Source organism: Bombina bombina, chromosome 4, assembly GCF_027579735.1.
Source record: "Bombina bombina isolate aBomBom1 chromosome 4, aBomBom1.pri, whole genome shotgun sequence".
Taxonomy (NCBI): domain Eukaryota; kingdom Metazoa; phylum Chordata; class Amphibia; order Anura; family Bombinatoridae; genus Bombina; species Bombina bombina.
Genome location: NC_069502.1, coordinates 1,210,569,490 through 1,210,595,761, shown reverse-complemented (window position 1 = coordinate 1,210,595,761; position 26,272 = coordinate 1,210,569,490). Strand labels below are relative to the sequence as shown.

The window sequence follows — 26,272 nt, the reverse complement described above, 5'->3', positions numbered from 1 at the left end:
TCACACCAATAAGACATTTAAGCTCTATCTTATGGGAAAGCATCCCAATGACAGGCTTACAAGCCTGAATTAATGCTTCTAATACCAAATCTAAGACACCTCGCTGGAATAGGATCAAGTGTTCCAGCCCCAAGCAATCAGCCTCAGAGAAACTAGACTTGGGTGGAAGAAGGGACCCTGACTAAAAGGTCCTTACGCAACAGAAGTGTCCCAGATAGCAGAGAGGACATGATCACCAGATCGGCATACCAAATCCTGCGAGGCCACGCAGAAGTGCCTTCTCCTATTTGATTAAACAATCACCCGGCAAGAAGCGCAAACAGGGGAAATAGACCTTCTAGACTGAAGGACCAAAGAACCGCCAAGGCAGTGATCAGCTCGAACTGGGCCCTGAACCTGGACCAGTGTCTCAAAAGCCAGGCAGTCTGCAAGATGCCATGAGATCTTACTCCAGCCGACCCTTTTAGAAAATCAGGTTGGAGAATACTCCCGGATGGAGTTCCCACTCTCCCAGATGAAAAATCTGACTACTCAGAAAATCCGCTTCCCAAGAGACCACCCCTGGGATATGGAACACTGACAGATGGGGAGAAAGAAAAGGGGCCAAAGCTAACTGAGGCCAGCCCAGAAGAGTCTCGAAGCTTGCACTCAGTTGCAGGAAGTCTATAAAAAGAACAGACGCCGCTTGACTCAGCGAAATCACGTTCCCTGAGATAGGGAAACCAGAGGCAACCATTAAGAAAAAGTCCCTTGTCTCCCGAGCCAGAGACATTCGAGGAGACAAGGTTGCAAAATCGCCTTTCCAGTGCCTGAGTATGCTTAACCGCATAGGGCTGAGGTGGAACGAACAAACGGAAATTGAAGTGACACAAGGTGCAGCTCAGAATATTGACCTTATAAGGATGAAAGATTGAGTGGACCTCACCGGGGACTGAACCCGCAACCCGCAGGTTGTTACAGAGCTTAGCCACAGTGCCTTAGCATGCTGAGCCAACTGTCCGGATAATGTCCATTGCCGACACCATCAGCCCGAATACCTCTATGTACTGAGCCACTGAAGGCCGAGAAGTGGACTGAAAATCTAGACCAGAAGTGCCTTGATTTCCTGACTTCAGTCAGAAAAATCTTCAGTGATATTGAATTCAACAAGATTCCTAAAAAGCTATCCTTGTGCTTTGGGCTAAGGAACACCTATCCAAAGTCACCTTCCACCCATGAGCTCACGGAAAGCATAACACCATAGTCATGTAAATCTTACTTGTTGTAAGGATGACGCTCGGACTAGAGATAATAGCAAAATAGGGCGCCATTGCAAGGTCCCGTAACTGAAGCACCGCCAACAGCGAACCCAGAGTCTCCGAAAGAACTCGGAACTGTGGCAAGACCAAAAGGAATGACCACGAACGGGAAGCGTTTGTCCCTAAAGGCAAATCCCAGAACTCGAGAAAATTCTCATGAACGGCATATGAAGGCACTTGACCTTCAAGCCACCGTTGACATAAGTTGACCCCCTAAGACCAAGGGAGAAATGAAACAAATTAATAGTGTCCATCCCGAAGGACAGTACCCTTCATACAAAATGGTCTGAAGATTCCCATCTTTTAGGAACCACAACCCGACAGATAACCCCAGATACAGTACCGGGATTAGAACTGGAACAACCACTCCCGGGTCTGAAAGGACTCCTACACAGTGGAAGGACTTCTCTCCCTTTGTCTCCCCCTTTGATCCCCAGACAATCTAGAGAGTAGAAACTACCTCAGAGAGGAAAACTTGTAAGATAGAAACCCAACCTGAGCGCAAACGGAAAGTCAGTCTCCTTTGAGATCTGATCCTGGACTGGAGCATGTTCTCCATTCAATCTCTGATTCAACAGAAAGCTGTGTGTTCATCCAAATTTCAACACACATATCCAAAAAACAAGGCTCTAACCACAAGATTCTAAGAGCTGGAACAGAGCTACCTATGCCCCCAGTTTGATAACTGGAAAGGAAGAAATTGAAATAAAGAAATAAGCCAATTGAAGGCTGTATCCAGTCCTGGATCTAAGGAAACTACTGATTAATAACCTCAGACAACGCATCAAACTAATATGCCGTCACGCTAGTAACGGAAGCAAAGTACACAGATGGTTGCCATTGTACACCCTGGTGTGCGTCCCATGACTAAACGTTGTCCACCGGACCATCCACTAAGGGTATAGAAGTTCTCATAGAGACAGTTGAAACTACTCCTTCCCCCCTAATGAATCACATCCAGCCTCTTAGCTGATACGGCTATGGGAACCAGTCTTGGAAATATAGGAAATGCCCAAGGCATCAACGCCATCAGAAACTGAAATTCTCAGTAACATGGAAGAACCTTTGAAAATAGCAAGTCCTCTAGTAATGTTTTTACCTATGTAAAATCATAGAATGCACCATAGCCCTGAGTGGAAAGTAAAGCAAACGCAGGGCACTGCATGTGGACCATAACATTTTGACGGAGACTATAGGAGACATTTTTGGCCATCGTTAACAGACTCCCAAACAGCAATCGCTATAGAGGGAGTAGGTTCAAAAGGAAACTAAATCTTCACATAGGAAGCAATACCGTTTCTTTAATGAAATACATATGTATGTATTGGGTACTTGTAAAGCGCGGCTAATCACCCATAAGGGTTTCAAGGCGTTGCTCATGTTATCTCTGAAAAGTAACTCTATTCTTGAGTGCGTTTGTGTTATCCTCATCACAAAGGATGAATTAACAAATAAACAGTTGAAATACAGTTATAAACTGAACGCAGAAAAAAGTTACTGCCTCTTTAAATCTTAAAGTAACTCATTATAGCGTGTTGTTGTATCATCCTACATCACAATGGATGAAGAAACAAACAGCCGTAAGTCCTTTAATAAAAGGTACACAGAAAAAATCTCTTTTTTTTTTTATAATTTGTACTGTAACTTTAAATTGTAAAAGTACGACTTATATCTGTCGTGCAGAAAAACAATCCATCTTATAACCATAGTAATAATGTAGCAACAAGACTATCACTATGTACATCAAAGGCAACGTCTTTGCAAGGAACCGCAGAGCACTGCCTGTGTGTCAGAAATTAATTTGGACATTATCTTATAAAAAAAAATTGGTATGGATTGAGCGGAATTACCAGACTCCTAACAGCCATAGCTGTGGTAGGAGTAATTAGGTTAGAAATGAACATATGAAAACATGTGACTGTCACTTTAAATTTTAAACAGAAAAACACACATTTAATTCCATATTCTGCAGAATAAACAATAGGGCAAAACTAGCGTAAATTACTAGATCTCAACACCCCTCGGCAGTATCCCCTTTTTGAGTGGAATGATTGATCCAATGTCATACCAGACTCCTCATCGCAACAGGGGAAATAAGGCTACGATCCAACTTATTTTGCCGGTCGTCAAGTAAGCCTACAATATGTAACACATGTGTCTTTGTACACTATCTCTCATGAAGGTACAACCTATCTCCCGGTCGGCATGCTGCTATTGAACCGCCGGGAGAAATAATGAGCACGCCAAACAAATGACATCCTAAGGACCACCTTCTTGGGCGGTGACACAACGGACAACTCCTGGGCGGCAAAGTAGACTTAGTGAACCGCCGGGAGATCATACATAAGCAGAGCACCATGTAATTATACAACACCACGGACATAGCCACAATAGGCACCTCCCGGCGTCATGCTAAGATGTAATGAACCGCCGGGAGAGAAAAAGGGTGCGTAAATGCAAAGCGTCCCCAAGGACCACCCTTCGTGGGTGTATACAGAGTCACAGTCAACATTACACAGACCTATTCCGGGTCGCCATCTTAACCGCCGGGAGATGTAACAAAATGCCCCAAAAACTAACTGTATAACCTCAAGTACCCTCTCAGTTACATAGGGAAAAAGCGGTTATTAATACACAGTCATCACCCGGTGGGCATTGCTCTCTTATGTAACCGCCGGGAGATGAAATTTACAAGGGGAAACCCAGGGGAGATAAAACATGAGCTGTCTAGACTTGTCTCCCAGGAAAGGAGAAACACATACCTGAATAAGGAGCCCTTCTCTCTAAGGACTGTTATTCACAATTAGATTGGCAAATGTCTTCTGAGGCCAATCTATCTTCTATGCCCAGGAAATAAAAATGGCACTTACCTCCATCTGCCGACAGCAAAGGCAGCTCCCAGGTGTGTGAAGTCCTACTGCTCACATGGACCTGAGGATAATAAGGAAAAACACTGAGTAAGAGCTCTCAGATTTTTCCCCTAAAAGGGCAGCAACAGTAAATGGAAGGCGCAGTGAGAATAATGTCCCACAAGTTCCCATTGCTTTAAAGCCACCAAATGCTTCTATTTTTCCTGAAGAGACTGATCTGGTCTAGGCTACACCCCAAACAAAGTAGCACACTGTGGCACCACTTTAAAAATAATAAACTCTTAATTGAAGAATCTACAACTAACACCTCACTTTGCCTCTGACTATCACTAACACAGGCAAAGAGAATGACTGGGTTGGGAGGGAAGGGAGGAGCTATTTATACAGCTCTGCTGTGGTGCTCTTTGTCTCCTCCTGCTAACCAGGAGGCGTAATCCCACAAGTAAGGATGAAATCCGTGGACTCATCGTATCTTGAAAAAGAAAAAGCCTTGTTAAGCCATAAATAGGGGGCGCTTAGTTACAATGTAATGGAAATACTTGGGTTATCTATAACATATGGGAATAACACGGATCAGCCATTTGTGCATCGGTCATTAACCATTAGCCATACAGCAGGAGAAATTCTAGGGTGAGCCTTAAGGTAAAATAAAAACTGGGGCTGGTCATATTGTAAAGGAACATCTTGAGTCAGCAGCCATCAGCTATACTGTAGGGTGAATGGTTGGGTCAGTATGTGAAGGTTAGTGACCTACACCTATTTGTAACCACCCTTGATCTACTGAATGAGAAAGTAATTATAGCATTATACAGGTCTACAGAAATTCCTCAATACATGATCTCACTGTTATTTTATAGCGGTCATTAACAATACATTTTATAACTATAGACACTCGGAAATTCTTGTCTGATAGGGAGGATATTTCCTTAGACAAATAGGCGGTGAGACGGGGTCTGTGATTTTGTGGTCTGTCAGTGTGATCTATTTGTGCATGTGTTCAGCATAACAAATTGCAAACACAAATGGTCTTCATCTAACACAAGGACTAATATCACGTTTCTTTTATCCTTAGCCCATAATGTCCCTACTGGCTGAGACAGACATGGGAAATCACAAAACAGTCATGTGATCTCCTGGTCAGCACTTACAGATTTACTGGTACACTCTCATCAACCTTTTGGGCACATCTGGGTTAGGTAACAGTTCAGTTTGTATTTATGCTCTACTTTGTACTACTTAGTTTTGATACTACTCTTCCCAACAAGTACAGCCTGTGCAAATTACTGTTGTAATTATATATATATATATTTATTTATTTTATTCTTATTACATTTAATATAACTATATTCCATTATCTGAGCACATTTCCAAATAATGTTTTGGTGTATAAAAAAGAAAATTTATGCTTACCTGATAAATTTATTTATTTTACGATATGACGAGTCCACAGATTTCATCCTTACTTATGGAATTACGCATCCTGGTCAGCAGGAGGAGGCAAAGAGCATCCCAGCAGAGCTGTATATATAGCTCCTCCCTTCCCTCCCACTCCAGTCATTCGACCGAAGTTAGGAAGAGAAAGGAAAAGCCAAGGTGCAGAGGTGACTGAAGTTTAACAAAAATAAAAACCTGTCTGAAAAATTGACAGGGCGGGCCGTGGACTCGTCATATCGTAAAATAAATAAATTTATCAGGTAAGCATAAATTTCCTTTTCTTTTACAAGATATGACGAGTCCACGGATTCATCCTTACTTATGGGATACAATACCAAAGCTATAGGACACGGATGAAAGGGAGGGACAAGACAGGAACCTAAACGGAAGGCACCACTGCTTGAAGAACCTTTCTCCCAAAAACAGCCTCTGACGAGGCAAAAGTATCAAATTTGGAAAATTTGGAAAAAGTGTGAAGAGACGACCAAGTTGCAGCCTTGCAAATCTGTTCAACAGAAGCATCATTCTTAAATGCCCATGAGGAAGCCACAGCCCTAGTAGAATGAGCCGTAATTCTTTCAGGAGGCTGCTGTCCAGCAGTCTCATATGCAAGACGGATGATACTCTTCAGCCAAAAAGAAAGAGAGGTAGCTGTAGCTTTCTGGCCCCTACGTTTTCCAGAAAAAAACAACAAATAATGAAGATGATTGACGAAAATCCTTAGTCGCCTGCAAGTAAAACTACAGGGCACGAACCACGTCCAAGTTATGTAACAGACGCTCCTTCTTAGAAGAAGGATTAGGACACAAGGAAGGAACAACAATTTCCTGATTAATATTCTTATTAGAAACAACCTCAGGAAGGAAACCAGGTTTGGTACGTAAGACCACCTTATCAGAATGGAAAATAAGATAAGGAGAATCACATTGTAAAGCTGAAAGCTCAGAAACTCTGTGAGCAGAAGAAATAGCAACCAAAAATAAAACTTTCCAAGATAACAACTTAATATCTATGGAATGCATAGGTTCAAATGGAACCCCTTGAAGAACATTAAGAACTAAATTCAAACTCCAAGGAGGAGCAATTGGTCTAAGCACAGACCTGATTCAGCCTGACAAAAAGCTTGAACGTCTGGAACATCTGAAAGACGTTTGTGTAACAGAATAGACAAAGCAGAAATCTGTCCCTTTAAGGAACTTGCTGACAATCCTTCTGGGAGAAAAGATAAAATCCTGGGAAACCTAACCCTACTCCATGAGTAGCCCTTGGATTCGCACCAATAAAGATATTTACTCCATATCTTATGGTAAATCATAAGATATGGAGTAAATATAGTAACAGGCTTACGTGCCTGAATCAAGGTATTAATGACCGAATCAGAGAACCCTCGCTTAGATAAAATCAAGCGTTCAATCTCCAAGCAGTTAGCTGCAGAGAAACTAGATTCGGGTGATGGAAGGGTCCCTGAATGAGAAGGTCCTGCCTCAATGGAAGTTTCCACGGCGGCAGAGAGGACATGTCCACCAGATCTGCATACCAAGTCCTGCTCGGCCACGCAGGAGTGATCAGAATTACCGAAGCCCTCTCCTGTTTGATCCGTGCAATCACCCGGGGAAGGAGAGCAAACGGTGGAAACACATAAGCTAGGTTGAACGACCAAGGCACTGCCAAGGCATCTATCAGTTCGGCCTGAGGATCCCTTGATCTGGATCCGTATCTTGGGAACTTGGCATTCTGACGAGACGCCATCAGATCCACTTCTGGATTGCCCCACCTGAGAATCAGGGAGGCAAAGACCTCCGGATGGAGTTCCCATTCCCCCGGATGAAATGTCTGTCTGCTCAAAAAGTTTGCTTCCCAGTTGTCCACTCCTAGGATGTAGATTGCTGACAGATAACAAGAGTGAGCCTCCACCCACCGAATTATCTTGGATACTTCTGTCATCGCTAAGGAACTCCTTGTTCCTCCCTGATGATTGATGTAAGCCACAGTCGTGATGTTGTCCGACTGAAACCGGATGAATTTGGCCGAAGCCAACTGAGGCCAAGCCTGAAGCGCATTGAATATCGCTCTTAATTCCAGAATATTGATTGGGAGTAGAGATTCCGACCGAGTCCACACACCCTGAGCCTTCAGGGAATTCCAGACTGCACCCCATCCTAGGAGGCTGGCATCTGTTGTCACTTTCACCCACGAAGGTCTTTGGAAACACGTCCCCTGGGACAGATGATCCTGCGACAACCACCAAAGAAGAGAGTCTCTTGTCTCTTGAACCAGATCTATCTGAGGAGATAAATTTGCATAATCTCCATTCCACTGTCTGAGCATGCTCATTTGTAGAGGTCTGAGATGAAAACAAGCAAACTGAATGATGTCCATTGCCGCCACCATCAATCCAATTACCTCCATGCACTGAGCCACTGAAGGCCGAGGATTGGACTGAAGGGCTCGGCATGTATTCAGAATCTTTAATTTCCTGACCTCCGTCAAGAAGATTTTCATGGATACAGAATCAATTAGAGTTCCCAGGAAAGGAACCCTTGCCTGTGGAATTAGTGAACTCTTTTCTAGATTCACCTTCCACCCGTGAGTCCTTAGAAAGGACAGAACCATGTAGGTATGAGACTTTGTCAGTTGATAAGACGATGCCTGGATCAGAATATCGTCCAGATAAGGCGCCACTGCAATGCCCCGTGGTCTGAAAACCGCCAGCAGAGACCCTAGAACCTTCGTGAAGATCCTGGGTGCCGTGGCCAGCCCGAAAGGTAGAGCCACGAACTGAAAATGTTTGTCCAGAAAGGCAAATCTTAGGGATTGGTGATGATCTTTGTGGATAGGAATGTGAAGGTATGCATCCTTTAAATCCACGGTAGTCATATATTGATCCTCCTGGATCAATGGAAGAATTGTCCGAATAGTCTCCATCTTGAAGGATGGGACTCTGAGAAACTTGTTTAGACTCTTGAGATCTAAAATGGGTCGGAACGGTCCCTCTTTTTTGGGAACCACAAAAACATTTGAGTAAAACCCCTGCCCCTGTTCCAGAATTGGAACGGGACAAATTACTCCCATAGTGGAGAGGTCTGTTACACAACGTAAGAATGCCTCTCTTTTTATCTGGTCTACAGACAATCGTGAAAGAAGGAACCCTTCCCTTGGGAAGTAATTTTTGAACTCCAGCTGATACCCTTGAGACACGATTTCCAGTGTCCAGGGATCCTGAACGTCTCTTATCCAAGCCTGGACAAAGAGAGAAAGTCTGCCCCCTACTAGAACCGGTCCCGAATCGGGGGCCGCCCCTTCATGCTGTCTTGGGAGCAGCAGCGGGCTTCTTGGGTTGTTTACCCTTGTTCCAAGCCTGGTTAGGTCTCCAGACGGACTTGGCTTGTGCAAAATTCCCTTCCTGTTTAGCGGAAGAGGCAGAGAGGACTCCCTTGAAATTTCGAAAAGAACGAAAATTACTCTGTCTACCTCTCTGCTTAGAAGTCTTATCCTGAGGTAGGAGATGACCCTTACCTCTCGTAATGTCAGAAATTATCTCTTTCAAGTCAGGCTTGAATAGGGTCTTAGCCTTGAAAGGAATAGCCAAAAGCTTGGATTTAGAGGATACATCCACATACCAAGATTTTAACCATAAGGCTCTGCGTGCTAAAATGGAAAAACCTGCATTCTTAGCCGCCAATTTGGCGATCTGGAAAGCGGCATCCGTAACAAAAGAATTCGCCAGCTTAAGGGCCTTTATTCTATCCATTATTTCCTCTAAAGTCTCAGTCTTAAGAGACTCTTCTAAAGCATCAAACCAAAATGAGGCCGCAGTTGTAACTGGGACAATGCAGGCCGTCGGTTGTAATAGAAACCCTGGATGAATAAATAGCTTTTTTAGAAGACCCTCCAACTTTTTGTCCATAGGGTCTTTGAAAGCACAACTGTCCTCAATAGGGATAGTCGTACGCTTAGCCAGGGTAGATATAGCTCCCTCCACCTTAGGGATCGTTTGCCAAGAATCCCGAACGGTGTCAGCTATAGGGTACATTTTCTTAAAGGTAGGGGAAGGTGAAAACGGAATACCCGGTCTTTCCCATTCCCGTGTAATAATATCCGAAATTCTCTTAGGAACCGGAAAAACATCCGAATAAGAAGGGACCTCTAAGTATTTGTCCATCTTACACAATTTCTCTGGTGGTACCACAATAGAGTCACAATCATTCAGAGTCAGCAAAACCTCCCGCAACAACAGACGGAGGTGTTCAAGCTTAAATCTGAAGGACATTACGTCCGAATCTGTCTGGGGTAATGTACTTCCTGAATCAGACAATTCCCCTTCAGATAGAGTATCCCTACCTCCCACTTCAGAGCCCTGGGAGTGTACATCGGAAATCGCCATCAAAGAGTCAGAAGTCGCCTGGACCACCTGGTCCGCTCTTCTACTACGTTTGCCTTGCAACACTGGCAACTTAGACAAAACATCTGTAAGAGTAGATGACATAACTGCTGCCATATCCTTTAAAGTAAATGAGGTGGACGCAGTTGATGGCGCCTGAGCGGGTGTTAAAGGCTGTGACGCTTGGGGAGAAAGTTGTGGCATACCCTGAGTCTCATCAAGCTGAGAAGCATCCTTAGATATGCTATTCTTAAAGAAAATGTGATCTTTAAACTGTAAGGCCCTCTCAGTACAGGAGGGAAAAAATGTAAGAGGGGGTTCCACAACAACAAAAACAAGAGCAATATTGGTCGTGTCAGATAATAATATGAAATAACAAAAAAAGTACTGTGCCTTTAAATTTTAAAACGATATACATTTTTACTGCAAACGTGTAACAATATAAATTTTTACTGCAAAAGTGTAACAAATAGCAATATGAAGTTGTTATAACCAAACCTATTTACATTGTTAGGTTATCATAGTCCTCCTTGTGTTGCGACTAAAATTAACCCCTGCAGCAAACCACAGCTCCGCTGTGGCGCCTACCTCACAACCAACAAGAGATGCCCTCCGTGAACCGCTGCCTAAGTCCGCTTGCGATCTAGTAACTTAAACCAAGCAGACCTAGAAAGCAACAGGAGCTCCGTAATACTCCTCCGTGTCAGAAGCCGGAATAGTAATTGCGTGTCTAAGCGCGCAAACGTAAGCCCCGCCCTTCGTGGGCGGTATAGTGAAAAAAACAACGCCGCATGGAAAATCAATGTCGGGTAGACCCGACTAGTATAGAAGCCAATGTGTCCCTCAAAGTGTCACCGTTTCTGACCCCTTAATGAAACCGGGTCACATAAGTACACCAACCCACTGCTATTATATAGTATAAGAAAGGAAACAGTTAGGGAAATAAAACTTAATTTTACAAGTTAATTACCCCACTTGTGTTGCAGCAGCTAACGTCCAGTCTGTTCTGAGCTACACTGTCTCCCCAGAAAACAAAAAAACTGTACATACCGTAGTGCTGATCTGAACCTGTCCCACACGAAGAAGAGGTCTCTTTTCAGCACCTCCTGTAGGTCTGTGGGGACAAATAGGGCCTTATGTGATATCTTATAAGACCATCAACAAGGCAGCACCAGCATGGGGAGTGAAGTGACAATGTAGAAAACTCCTCAGTTCCCATTGCTGAAACACCTGATGCTCCACCCTGAGAAAAATAGTACTCACTGGCAACATTTAAAAACAATAAACTCTTGATTGAAGAATCTAAACTAACACCTCACTTTACCTCTTCCTATCACTAACATAGGCAAAGAGAATGACTGGAGTGGGAGGGAAGGGAGGAGCTATATATACAGCTCTGCTTTGGTGCTCTTTGCCTCCTCCTGCTGACCAGGAGGCGTAATCTCATAAGTAAGGATGAAATCCGTGGACTTGTCATATCTTGTAAAAGAAAACATAATTATGAAATAAATCATAGCACAATGGCTCCCTTACCAGAACATCCACAACTACTGGAACCAGAGAAGACAGGAATCCAGGAGGTGTCTGAAGAACTTCAGAGGAAAACCTGACTGCTCTCCTGAGGATCCGCCGCAACACAAGCCTGAGGAGCAAAGCATTAAACCGTATTTATTGTACTTCTAGTATTTGTCTAATATCTATGTGCAGGTATTTTAAAATGTTTTCTACTAAATTGCATTTAAGGTCCCTTTAATGAAGAAATAAAAATCATAAGCGCACGACACAGAAGCATCTTGCTTGAAGGGTGGAAATCTTTGTCTGATTGTGAATAGTATTAATGGTTTCATCTGAGCCTTTGCGTAAAACAGTCAGCATGGACTTCAGTATGAAACAGCCCAGGCTCCTGTACACTGAGAACATGTAGCTAAATATCCAGGATGTTGATCACAATATTGCCGATATTTATGGTTGATATTGATCTCTGAACGTCAGTCATGCTTTTCAAGTGATCACAATCATAAACTGACGCTTCTTAGAAAACTAATGTATAGGGTTGATAAATCCAAAACACCTGTAGAAATTGCCATTTTGGTTATTAATATGTCAAGATATTAAAAAAATACCAAACAAAAAGCAAAATAGCAATTTCCTGTATGTATTCATTATATCACAGCTGAAACATATACATGTTGATTAATCAAAAAAAATAAAAATATAAAAAGCACAAAATAATACTCAAACGCAACCTATTAATAATTCCAAAGCTGTAGCATAAAACTCATAACTAAAGTGCTAAAAAGTAAACTAACTCCCATAAACTACCTATTAACCCCTAAACCGAGGCCCTCCCACAAAGCAAACACTAAAATAAAAATTTTAACCCCTAATCTGCCGCACCGGACATCGCCGCCACTATATTAAACATATTAACCTCTAAACCGCCGCACTCTTGCCTCGCAAACACTAGTTAAATATTATTAACTTTAAGATTGGATATCAGAGCGCCAAACAACGTAGGCAGGGTCTATGGGCAGATAGTGGGCAGATACTAGGTGCCAATTTATTAGAGCTGGAGGTCTGTTGCGTTATATAGTTGGCGCTTAGTTATCACCTTTCCACACATTAAATATTATTAACCCCTAATCTGCTGCCCCCAACATCGCTGCCACCTACATTATACTTATTAACCCCTAAACTTCCACTCTGGACATCGCCGCCACCTACATTATATTTATTAACCCCTAATCTGCTGCCCCCAACATCGCCGCCACCTACCTACATTTATTAACCCCTAATCTGCCGTCCCCAACGTCGCTGCCACTATTCTAAATTTATTAACCCTTTAAACCTAAGTCTAATCCTATCCCTAACACCCCCTAACTTAAATGTAATTTAAATAAATCTAAATACAAATTACTATCATTCCCTAAATTATTCCTATTTAAAACTAAATACTTACCTATAAAATAATAGTTACATTGTATCTAGCTTAGGGTTTATTTTTATTTTACAGGCAAGTTTGTATTTATTTTAACTAGGTAGAATAGTTACTAAATAGTTATTAACTATTTAATAACTACCTAGCTAAAATAAATACAAATTGACCTGTAAAATAAAACCTAACCTAAGTTACAATAACACCTAACATTACACTACAATTAAATAAATTCCCTACATTAAATACAATTAAGTAAATTCAATAAAATTAGCTAAATTACCAAAAAAACTAACACTAAATTACAGAAAATAAAAACAAATTACAAGATATTTAAACTAATTACACCTAATCTAAGAGCCCTATAAAAATAACCCCCCCAAAAAATAATAAAAACCCCTAGCCTAAACTTAACTACCAATAGCCCTTAAAAGGGCCTTTTGCGGGGCATTGCCCCAAAGAAATCAGCTCTTTTACCTGTAAACAAAAAATACAAACACCCCCCCAACAGTAAAACCCACCACCCACACAACCAACCCCCCCAAATAAAAGCCTAACTAAAAAAACCTAAGCTCCCCATTGCCCTGAAGGGCATTTAGCTTGATTGCTGCCCAATGCCCTAACCTAAAAATAAAACCCACCCAATACACCCTTAAAAAAATCCTAACACTAACCCCCGAAGATTCACTTACCGGGAGAAGTCTTCATCCAAGCGGCAAGATGTCCTCAACAAAGCCGGCCAAAGTAGTCCTCCAGATGGGAAGAAGTGGTGCTTCAGACGGGCAGAAGTCTTCATCCAAGCGGCAAGAAGTTGTCCTCCAGACGGGCAGAAATCTTCCAGACGGCATCTTCTATTTTCATCCATCCGGCGCAGAGCGCCTCCATCTTCAAGACATCCGGCGCGGATCATCCTCTTCAATCGACGGCTTCTTCGGAATGAATGTTTCTTTAAGTGACATCATCCAAGATGGCGTCCCTTAGATTCCGATTGGCTGAAAGAATTCTATCAGCCAATCGGAATTAAGGTAGAAAAAAATCCTATTGGCTGATTGGATCAGCCAATAGGATTGAGCTGGCATTCTATTGGCTGTTCCAATCAGCCAATAGAATGCGAGCTCAATCCTATTGGCTGATTGGATCAGCCAATAGGATTGAAATTCAATCCTATTGGCTGATTGCATCAGCCAATAGGATTTTTTCTACCTTAATTCCAATTGGCTGATAGAATTCTATCAGCCAATCGGAATCTAAGGGATGCCATCTTGGATGACGTCACTTAAAGGTACAATCATTCCAAAGAAGCCGTCGACTGAAAAGGATGCTCCGCGCCGGAAGTCTTGAAGATGGAGCCACTCCGCGTCGGAAGGATGAAGAAAGAAGATGCCGTCTGGATAAAGACTTCTGCCAGTCTGGAGGACCACTTCTGCCCATCTGGAGGACCACTTCTGCCGGCTTCGTTGAGGACATCTTGCCGCTTGGATGAAGACTTCTCCCGGTAAGTGAATCTTCAGGGTTAGTGTTAGGATTTTTTTAAGGGTGTATTAGGTGGGTTTTATTTTTAGGTTAGGGCATTGGGCAGAAATAGAGCTAAATGCCCTTTTAAGGGCAATGCCCATTCAAATGCCCTTTTCAGGGCAATGGGGAGCTTAGGATATTTTAGTTAGGCTTTTATTTGGTGGGTGGTGGGTTTTATTGTTGGGGGGGTATTTGTATTTTTTATTTACAGGTAAAAGAGCTGATTTCTTTGGGGCAATGCCCCGCAAAAGGCCCTTTTAAGGGCTATTAATAGTTTAGTTTAGGCTAGTGGGTTTTTTATTTTGGGGGGCTTTTTTACTTTTATAGGGCTCTTAGATTAGGTGTAATTAGTTTAAATATCTTGTAATTTGTTTTTTATTTCTGTAATTTAGTGTTTGTTTTTTTGTAATTTAGGTAATTGTATTTAATTTATTTAATTGTATTTAATTTAGGTAAGTTATTTAATTGTAGTGTAGTGTTAGGTGTTAGTGTAACTTATGTGTAACAACGTGAGAAAGGGAGTAGGAACCTAAAATACAGGTTACTAAAAGTCTAGGCAAAGGAGAGCACAACTGTATGCAATAAAAGAAAAGAAAAAGGCGAATTCTTGAAATACAAATGAGTTTAATAAAACTACGCTACATAAATTCATACATCCAAACATACAAATCACATACATACAGGGGATATCAAGGATGCATAAAAATAGCAAATAGGCCGTGAAGGAGACTGGTGCACCAGTATACAAAAATAGATGAATGTTCATCACATTAATGCATGTGTTGATTGCATATATTTGTAATCCAAAAGTGTAGTGCGTGTCCCCAGAAATGCACGGACCAGGTGAGTACAGTCTATACCCCTTCGTGTCTAAATGCAAGTAACAACGTGAGGTTGTCAGGAGTCTAGGGGAGCTTAACCTCGCCGCGTCTTTTTCACAGGCATATATATAATACAGATAAGTAACAGTTCATTCAGATACCTGTCTTTTTCACGCGGTTGCTCTACCCTAAACAGTTGCTCCTGAGACGCTGAATCTTCTGGGATAGACAAGGGGTAGACCACAGGCAATCCAAAAGTCCTCTGAACGAGTGCTGCAAACCGACGAGTCTTAGAGCTCGTTTCACTCCTTTCAATAAAGCAGCATGGAGCTTCTTCCGGGTGCTGACGTCACGTCAGTGGCTGTGATGATTTATAGGAATTTGACCGCAAAGGGAATTGTTGCCATTAGCAGAGAAATCTGTCACTCAAGAAGGCTTTGATACTTATCGCAACACTTTACTCTCTTGTAGATCAGAACAGCAAGAGGTTATTTACAGGGATACATTTGTGATTAAAACACTCATACATTCATACTTCCATTCTATACATTAGAAAAGTTTGTTTTTCAGCTAATTTATTACTTTACTGATATATATATGTATGTTTGAATTGCATGATAGGGATTGTATTTTTTAGTATTACAATTACGCCATTATATTCAATTCATAATTTTGATACTACCATTGACCATATAATTACACACAGAGATATGTGCACACATCCGCAGAGGATTAGCCTAAAAATGAAGCAAACTCTAGTTTTTCATTAAGGCCATGAGGTGCTAAGGTGTTGAGTTTGTATATCCATTTTGTTTCTTTACGTAGCAGGATATTATCAATATCCCCGCCACGCATGCTAAGTTTTACAGATTCAATTCCAATGAAATACAAATCATCAGTTTTTGATTCATGAAATTGCGCGTAGTGTCTTGCCACAGGGCTGTCAATATTGCAGTCTTTAATGCCGTCCCTGTGTTCAGAAATTCGAGAACGAAGTTCTCTAAAAGTTTTACCAACGTAAAAACTTTTACAGGAGCAATAAAGTAAATATATAACTCCTTTTGTGGAGCAGTTAATGAAAGAGTTGATTTTATATATATGCCCTGTATTTGTATCAAAAGTTTTACTTCTCTGCATATATTGACAGCAGAGGCTATTTGTTGCCGTCAGTTTCCGAAAGACTTCTGTCTCAATTTTCCCTTCTTTTTTACTAATTTTCAAATCCAAAAAATTAATTGAATTTAAGTCGTGATTACAGGTGAGAAGAATGTTACGGTCATTACAATTCATGTGAAGAATTTCTTAACACAAGGGGTCTAGGCTACAAAAAACATACAAAATTTGTAATTGACCTATTGAAATTTGTGTTGGACAATAATATCTTCATCTTTGATGCAAAATGCTACAAACAGAGACAAGGTACTGCCATGGGGGCCACATGTGCACCAACTTACGCCTGCTTACATCTTGGTGGTTGGGAGAACCAAATTGTATTTGGTGAACACTCGGATGTAGTTGATGCACATGTGGCCCTCTGGATCAGATATATTGATGATATTTTGCTATTATGGGATGGCACTGAGGATGAATTGATGAAATTCATTTCTCTTTTGAACTGTAATGACCGTAGCATTCTTCTCACCTGTAATCACGACTTAAATTCAATTAATTTTTTGGATTTGAAAATTAGTAAAAAAGAAGGGAAAATTGAGACAGAAGTCTTCGGAAACCGACGGCAACAAATAGCCTCCTCCTGGGATCGAGCCACCACCCCACAAATTTGAAAAAAGGCATCCCTTACGGACAATTTCTGCGGCTTCGCAGAATATGTTCTGATGACAAAACCTTTAAAATACAAGCAAAAGAGATGGCAGCCCGATTCCATGATAGAGGCTATTCAAAAAGGTGTACTAAGAGAGCCCTCTATAGAGCCTCCCAACACCAAAGAAAAGACTTGTTATACAAAAGTAAGAACAGGGATGACACAAATGAAGAAAACAAGATCAGGTTTATCACCAAATATAATGCCCATTGGAGCAAAGTAAAAGACACCCTGAATAGAAACTGGCATTTATTAACTAATGACACAACACTTCACCAATATGTAGGAGATTATCCTCAGATGACTGCAAGGCAATGCAGTAATTTAAAAGACATTTTGGTTAAAAGTGAATTTAACAAAGTCCCAACCTATAACTGGTTGGAACAGAATGCACAGAAAATTGTAGGCAGCACTCCATGTGGCCACTGTGTCTGCTGTCAATATATGCAGAGAAGTAAAACTTTTGATACAAATACAGGGCATATATATAAAATCAACTCTTTCATTAACTGCTCCACAAAAGGAGTTATATATTTACTTTATAGCTCCTGTAAAAGTTTTTACGTTGGTAAAACTTTTAGAGAACTTCGTTCTCGAATTTCTGAACACAGGGACGGCATTAAGACTGCAATATTGACAGCCCTGTGGCAAGACACTACGCGCAATTTCATGAATCAAAAACTGATGATTTGTATTTCATTGGAATTGAATCTGTAAAACTTAGCATGCGTGGTGGGGATATTGATAATATCCTGCTACGTAAAGAAACAAAATGGATATACAAACTCAACACCCTAGCACCTCATGGCCTCAATGAAAAACTAGAGTTTGCTTCATTTTTAGGCTAATCCTCTGCGGATGTATGCACATATCTCTGTGTGTAATTATATGGTCAATGGTAGTATCAAAATTATGAATTGAATATAATGGCGTAATTGTAATACTAAAAAATACAATCCCTATCATGCAATTCAAACATACATATATATATCAGTAAAGTAATAAATTAGCTGAAAAACAAACTTTTCTAATGTATAGAATGGAAGTATGAATGTATGAGTGTTTTAATCACAAATGTATCCCTGTAAATAACCTCTTGCTGTTCTGATCTACAAGAGAGTAAAGTGTTGCGATAAGTATCAAAGCCGTCTTGAGTGACAGATTTCTCTGCTAATGGCAACAATTCCCTTTGCGGTCAAATTCCTATAAATCAGCACAGCCACTGACGTGACGTCAGCACCCGGAAGAAGCTCCATGCTGCTTTATTGAAAGGAGTGAAACGAGCTCTAAGACTCGTCGGTTTGCAGCACTCGTTCAGAGGACTTTTGGATTGCCTGTGGTCTACCCCTTGTCTATCCCAGAAGATTCAGCGTCTCAGGAGCAACTGTTTAGGGTAGAGCAACCGCGTGAAAAAGACAGGTATCTGAATGAACTGTTACTCATCTGTATTATATATATATGCCTGTGAAAAAGACGCAGCGAGGTTAAGCTCCCCTAGACTCCTGACGACCTCACGTTGTTACTTGCATTTAGACACGAAGGGGTATAGACTGTACTCATCTGGTCCGTGCATTTCTGGGGACACGCACTACACTTTTGGATTACAAATATATGCAATCAACACATGCATTAACCCCTTAACGACACATGTCGTACAGGGTACGTTGCACACAACCTGGTCTTTAAAAACCAGCGACGTACCCTGTACGACATCAGGGTTTAAAGCGGCTGGAAGCGATCCTGATCGCTTCCAAGGTATTGCTGTGATGCCTCAACATTGAGGCATCACTGCAATACCTTTTTTCCCAAACCGATGCAGAGAGAGCCACTCTGTGGCCCTCTCTGCACCGGTAGCGATGGGCCCGATCGTTGGTGGGTGGGAGCAGCTTCAGGGAGGCGGGTGGGCGGCCCATCGCTACCCGGCATCCGGTTCCTGAATGTGCAATGTGCACGCCGGGTGCCGGGAGCGTGCGGGGGCCTGCAGGGAGCGCGCGTGCATATGTGCGCGCGATCGCGTAACAGCCACTGCCACCAATGAATTTATGAATGGGAGAGAGGGAGAGGGAGGGGGGGAAATAATTTTCAAAAGGATCTGGGAGGGGGGGGAGGGGGAGAGGGAGGAGGGTATTAGGGGGGGCAGCTACACTACAGAAAACATTTAATTACATGAAAAAAAATAAAAATAAACATTTTTTGGAGGCAAATTGGGTACTGGCAGACAGCTGCCAGTACCCAAGATGGCAGCAAAAATAGGATGTGGGCAAGTGTTATAGAGCTGTTTGGGGGGGGATCAGAGAGGTTAGGGGCTAAGGGGGGGTCCATCACAGCTAAACATATATTTTTTTTTTTAAAAAAAATCATAAAAAAAAAAAAAAAAGCCTTTTATTTTAGTACTGGCAGAGTTTCTGCCAGTACTTAAGATGGCGGGGACAATTGTGGGGTGGGGGAGGGAAGAGAGATGTTTGGGAGGGATCAGGGGGTGGGATCTTTCAGGTGGGAGGCTGATCTCTACACTAAAGCTAAAATTAACCCTGCAAGCTCCCTACAAGCTATCTAATTAACCCCTGCACTGCTGGGCATAATACACGTGTGATGCGCAGCAGCATTTAGCAGCCTTCTAATTACCAAAAAGCAACACAAAAGCCATATATGTCTGCTATTTCTGAACAAAGGGGATCCCAGAGAAGCATTTACAACCATTTATGCCATAATTTCACAAGTTGTTTGTAAATAATTTCAGTGAGAAACCTAAAATTGTAAAAAAAATTAACATTTTTTTTTTTTTATTTGATCGCATTTGGCGGTGAAATGGTGGCATGAAATATACCAAGATGGGCCTAGATCAATACTTGGGGTTGTCTACTACACTACACTAAAGCTAAAATTAACCCTAGAAGCTCCCTACATGCTCCCTAATTAACCCCTTCACTGCTGGGCATAATACATGTGTGGTGCGCAGAGGCATTTAGCGGCCTTCTAATTACCAAAAAGCAATGCCAAAGCCATATATGTCTGCTATTTATGAACAAAGGGGATCCCAGAGAAGCGTTTACAACCATTTATGCCATAATTGCACAAGCTGTTTGTAAATAATTTCAGTGAGAAACCTAAAGTTTGTGAAAAAAAATTATGAAAAAGTTAATTTTTTCTTTATTTGATCTCATTTGGCGGTGAAATGGTGGCATGAAATATACCAAAATGGGCCTAGATCATTACTTTGGGATGTCTTCTAAAAAAATATATATACATGTCAAGGGATATTCAGGGATTCCTGAAAAATATCAGTGTCCGAATGTAACTAGCGCTAATTTTGAAAAAAAGTGGTTTGGAAATAGCAAAGTGCTACTTGTACTTATTGCCCTATAACTTGCGAAAAACGCAAAGAACATGTAAATATTGGGTATTTCTAAACTCAGGACAAAATTTAGAAACTATTTAGCATGGGTGTTTTTTGGTGGTTGTAGATGTGTAACAGATTTTGGGGGTCAAAGTTAGAAAAAGTGTGTTTTTTTCCATTTTTTCCTCATATTTTATAAAAATTTTTATAGTAAATTATAAGATATGATGAAAATAATGGTATCTTTAGAAAGTCCATTTAATGGCGAGAAAAACGGTATATAATATGTGTGGGTACAGTAAATGAGTAAGAGGAAAATTACAGCTAAACACAAACACCGCAGAAATGTAAAAATAGCCCTGGTCCTTAAGGGAAAGAAATTGAAAAATGGCTGTGTCCTTAAGGGGTTAATGTGATGAACATTCATCTATTTTTGTATACTGGTGCACCAGTCTCCTTCACGGCCTATTTGCTATTTTTATGCATCCTTGATATCCCCTGTATGTATGTGATTTGTATGTTTGGATGTATGAATTTATGTAGCGTAGTTTTATTAAACTCATTTGTATTTCAAGAATTCGCCTTTTTCTTTTCTTTTATTGCATACAGTTGTGCTCTCCTTTGCCTAGACTTTTAGTAACCTGTATTTTAGGTTCCTACTCCCTTTCTCACGTTGTTACACATTTATCATTCTAGGATGCACCTGTATATTTTGATTGATTAATTAGAGTGCTACTTACCTTACTTATGTTGTTTGTTAGTGTAACTTAGGTTAGGTTTTATTTTACAGGTAAATTTGGATTTATTTTAGCTAGGTAGTTAGTAAATAGTTAACTATTTAGTAACTATTCTACCTAGTTAAAAACTTGCGTGTAAAATAAAAATAAACCCTAAACTAGCTATAATGTAAATATTAGTTATATTGTAGCTAGTTTAGGGTTTATTTTATAGGTAAGTATTTAGTTTTAAATAGGAATAATTTAGTTGATAGTAATTTTATTTAGATTTATTTAAATTATATTTAAGTTAGGGGGTGTTAGGGTTAGACTTAGGTTTAGAGGTTAATAAATTTAGAATAGTGGTGGTAATGTTGGGGGCGGCAGATTAGGGGTTAATAAATATAATGTAGGTGTCGCAATGTTCGGGGCAGGGTTAATAAATATAATGTAAGTGGCGGCGATGTCTGGAGCAGCAGATTAGGGGTTAATAAGTATAATGCAGGTGGCAGCGATGTCGGGGGTGGCAGATTAGGGGTTAATAAGTGTAAGATTAGGGGTGTTTAGACTCAGGGTTCATGTTAGGGTGTTAGGTGTAAACATAAAATGTGTTTCCCCATAGTAACGCAGCCCCATTGATTCCTGAGTTTTATGCTGCTTTATTGCAGGTGTTAGACTTTTTCTCAGCCGGCTCTCCCCATTGATGTCTATGGGGAAATCATGCACGAGCACGTATAACCAGCTCACCGCTCACTTAAGCAGCGCTGGTATTGGAGTGCGGTATGGAGCTCAATTTTGCTCTACGCTCACTTCTTGCCTTTTAACGCCTGGTTTGTAAAAACCTGTAATACCAGCGCTGTAGGGAAGTGAGCGGTGAGAAAAAAACTGCACGTTAGCACCGCACCCCTCATAACATAAGACTCGTAATCTAGCCGTGTATATGCTATATGAGTAACAACTAATAAAGAACACCAGGGATTGTAAAGTCTCAGAGAGATGCAAACCCAGATCGCTCCAAAGTCTCCAAATCGCAACAGAGAGAAACAGGAAACCGGTAACAAGAAGGTGTCTCAAGACAAAGAAAGTCCTTGGAGAAAGAAAGTCCTCAACGTGTTTCTTTTTTCTGAGGATAGACTTTCTCAAGAGGATAATGAAACCTAAAGCCTTGATTAAATCTTCTTAATAGTGTGAAGTGAAGTATTTAAGGCGACGTGCAAAATCTTACGTGTAAGTCTCTCTAAGGGCTAAGAACAGGGGCCTTGTGGGTACAGAGGACTTGTGTATTTGTTAGCTTATAGTTTGAGCTACTTTATATTAGTGTAAAAATGTTTTCTTCCTTTTTGTACTGTAATTGATTTAGCAGGTATCGTTTGCGTCTATTTGGTGACATTATTATTGTGAGGTGTAATTGATTTAGCAGGTATCGTTTGCGTCTATTTGGTGACATTATTATTGTGAGGTGTAATTGATTTAGCAGGTATCGTTTGCGTCTATTTGGTGACATTATTATTGTGAGGTGTAATTGATTTAGCAGGTATCGTTTGCGTCTATTTGGTGACATTATTATTGTGAGGTGTAATTGATTTAGCGGGTATCGTTTGCGTCTATTTGGTGACATTATTATTGTGAGGTGTAATTGATTTAGCGGGTATCGTTTGCGTCTATTTGGTGACATTATTATTGTGAGGAGTAATTTCAGTGTGTTTTGTGTAGGCAGAAAACCAATGTTTCAATCGATAACTTTTTGTAGTTGTTGTTAATTTGTCATCTGAGGCTTCATCAATTCAAAATTGGGCCGAAAAAAGTATATTGGTCAATTATTTTACAAAAATGCTTTTGAACAAAAGTTGTATTAATAAGCATCAAAAAATTGATTGTGATTGTTTTGTAATCGAAAGGTGCTCAAAAGCAACAATAAGCATGACATTATTTATTAACAGATTGTCATCAACTGCCAGTCAAATCCAAAATTCATCTCATTCATAAAAGCATTTATCATTTATATTTTAAGACTAATACCAGGATATACAGATATAGGCATCTACGTCTTCTTTATATATTTATATTAACATATTTCATAATCATCAAGAAATAACAATGATTAAATGTATAGTCAGTTATGTGACCGGTACTCACTCTGCTCCAGACATGCCGGGGTACACACCATCAGCGATACACACAGACAGCGTCCGGATGTGATCGGCCACTACGCGATACGCCATGTCCGTGTGCCCTCTGTCATCTTTGCCCAGTAGACCTTGATACGGAGGAGCCTTAGACCCCTGTTAAAAACAGATTTCCCAGCCGATGAAATGCCTAGTATGGAACATCTAACTGCCATAATGACGTAGGTAACACAGCAGTCTACATTTGTCACTGGTCTCTATCTTGTAAATGTCACAAGAGGGATAACAACTATACCTTGTAAATCTACATAGGAAGGTAACATATTTATATATCTACCACAGTTATATTGTTAGAAATTGTCACCAGAAATATAAAACATTAAAAGGAACATGAAACTCAAACATTTTCTTTCATGGTTCAGATAGAGAATACAATTTTAAACTACGTTCCAATTTACTTCTATTATCTAATTTGCTTCATTCTCATGGTATTTTTTTGTTGAAGCAGCAGCAATGCACTACTGGAAGTTAGCTGAATGCATTGGATGAGCCAATGACATGAGGCAAATATGTGCAGCCATCAATCAGCAGCTCCTGAGCCTACCTAGGTATAATGGAAAGCTGTTTAAAATCACATGCTCTTCCTGAATCATAAAAGAAAAAGAATTGGGTTTCATGTTTACCAACAAAAGACGTTAAGTTACAGCCGAGAGCTGGAGTTTCTGAGCTCCAGGCATTTGTCTTCATATGGAACCGGAGTGCGATCGGTGCTACGGTTCCATACGAGGGCGGTAACGATCATTACTGGTACTAGCAGGAGGTGGGACACAGAGATGGGGCAGCTACACTACAGAAAAAGGGGTGTGGGGGTCCTCTACACTACAGAAAAAAAATGACATATAGAAAAGGGTTGTTAAAGGTACTGGCAGACAGCTGTAAATACCTAAGATGGTGGCATTAGAGGGGAGGGTTAGAGAGATGTTTGGGAGGTTGGAGGGTAAGGGGGTAACCTACCCTGCAGAAAAAGAAAAAAAAATGCCTTAAAATGTTATATTGGCAAACTGTCTGCCCGTACTTCAGATGGGGGTGACCAGTGGGGGATGAGGTAGGGAAGAGAGTTGCTTGGGAGGGATCAGGTAGGGATAAGGGGGTGGAAGTGTCAGGTGGGAGAGTAATCTCTACACTAAAGCTAAATTAACCTTACAAGCTACCCGATTAGCCCCTTCACTGCCGGAAATAATAGAACTGTGGTGCGCAGCTGCATTTAGTGGCTTTCTAATTACCAAAAAGCAATGGCACAGGTACATTTAAAAAAAACACGTCTCTATTCCTTTTTAAATGGAGTGATAGCAAAAATGCTAAAAATTCTCTGGTATTTTAGGCAAGTTTTTCTCTGAAAGTCCCGGTAGTGAAGGGGTTAAAGAGACATGGAAGAGATATATTACCTTTAATAATCTGTATATATTATATAAAAATAAGCCTGAGTAGTTTTTGACAAAATAAACAATTTGCTTGTTTTGAGGTCCTTCAGTCCTTTATTGCTTGTTTGTTTTAAGCGGTAGCCACTCAGAGGCTGGATTGCTCAAGTTTCTAAAACTGTTCAAACACTTAAAGTGAATGTCAACTTTCAAGAATGAGTGCCCGGTTTTTAAAAATACTATTAAAAACAGGGGCAAGATAGATAGAGAAAAGAGCTTGGGCCCGCACCAACTAAACCCCTATTAGCCTAAGGGTGGTGGCACCTAGTAACCACCGGGGTGACAATAAGGTAAAATTAGATTGGAGTCCCCCAGGCGCCTATCAAAGGGAGGCAAAGGGGATAAACAGTGACGATTGTATGGTGGGCGAGTGAGAGAAGTTACTTAACACTCAGGCAAATATTGCTTTACAATGTCAAATATTAAAACTTTAATACGCATAAACAATTCAAATCATCAAGTCTGTAGAGTTCATCAAAGGTGTGGTAGACCTTAATTGCAGAGAGAATAGATGTTGCGTGTAGATTCAGAGTGGTAAAAAATTCAAAGTGATAAAAAATAAAAAAAAAACAGAATTTATGCTTACCTGATAAATTACTTTCTCCAACGGTGTGTCCGGTCCACGGCGTCATCCTTACTTGTGGGATATTCTCTTCCCCAACAGGAAATGGCAAAGAGTCCCAGCAAAGCTGGCCATATAGTCCCTCCTAGGCTCCGCCCACCCCAGTCATTCGACCGACGGACAGGAGGAAATATATATAGGAGAAACCATATGGTACCGTGGTGACTGTAGTTAGAGAAAATAATTCATCAGACCTGATTAAAAAACCAGGGCGGGCCGTGGACCGGACACACCGTTGGAGAAAGTAATTTATCAGGTAAGCATAAATTCTGTTTTCTCCAACATTGGTGTGTCCGGTCCACGGCGTCATCCTTACTTTTGGGAACCAATACCAAAGCTTTAGGACACGGATGAAGGGAGGGAGCAAATCAGGTCACCTAAATGGAAGGCACCACGGCTTGCAAAACCTTTCTCCCAAAAATAGCCTCCGAAGAAGCAAAAGTATCAAATTTGTAAAATTTGGCAAAAGTGTGCAGAGAAGACCAAGTCGCTGCCTTACATATCTGGTCAACAGAAGCCTCGTTCTTGAAGGCCCATGTGGAAGCCACAGCCCTAGTGGAGTGAGCTGTGATTCTTTCAGGAGGCTGCCGTCCGGCAGTCTCATAAGCCAATCGGATAATGCTTTTAAGCCAAAAGGAAAGAGAGGTAGAAGTCGCTTTTTGACCTCTCCTTTTACCAGAATAAACAACAAACAAGGAAGATGTTTGTCTGAAATCTTTAGTAGCCTCTAAATAGAATTTTAGAGCACGGACTACGTCCAAATTGTGTAACAAACGTTCCTTCTTTGAAACTGGATTCGGACACAAAGAAGGTACAACTATCTCCTGGTTAATATTTTTGTTAGAAACAACTTTCGGAAGAAAACCAGGCTTAGTACGCAAAACCACCTTATCTGCATGGAACACCAGATAGGGTGG

At 41.0% G+C, this 26,272-nt stretch overlaps 1 protein-coding gene across 1 annotated transcript in view; it reads right to left on the bottom strand.

The window, feature by feature from the left end:
* Positions 1 to 26,272, bottom strand: part of AARS2 (alanyl-tRNA synthetase 2, mitochondrial) — a 180,252-nt gene that overhangs the window by 96,598 nt on the left and 57,382 nt on the right. The window contains exons 6-7 of the mRNA XM_053712708.1: positions 23,266 to 23,411; positions 11,517 to 11,625 (exon numbers count right to left, since the gene is read on the bottom strand). Of these exons, the coding sequence (XP_053568683.1) occupies positions 11,517 to 11,625; positions 23,266 to 23,411 (255 nt within the window). The remainder of the gene's footprint in view (positions 1 to 11,516; positions 11,626 to 23,265; positions 23,412 to 26,272) is intronic.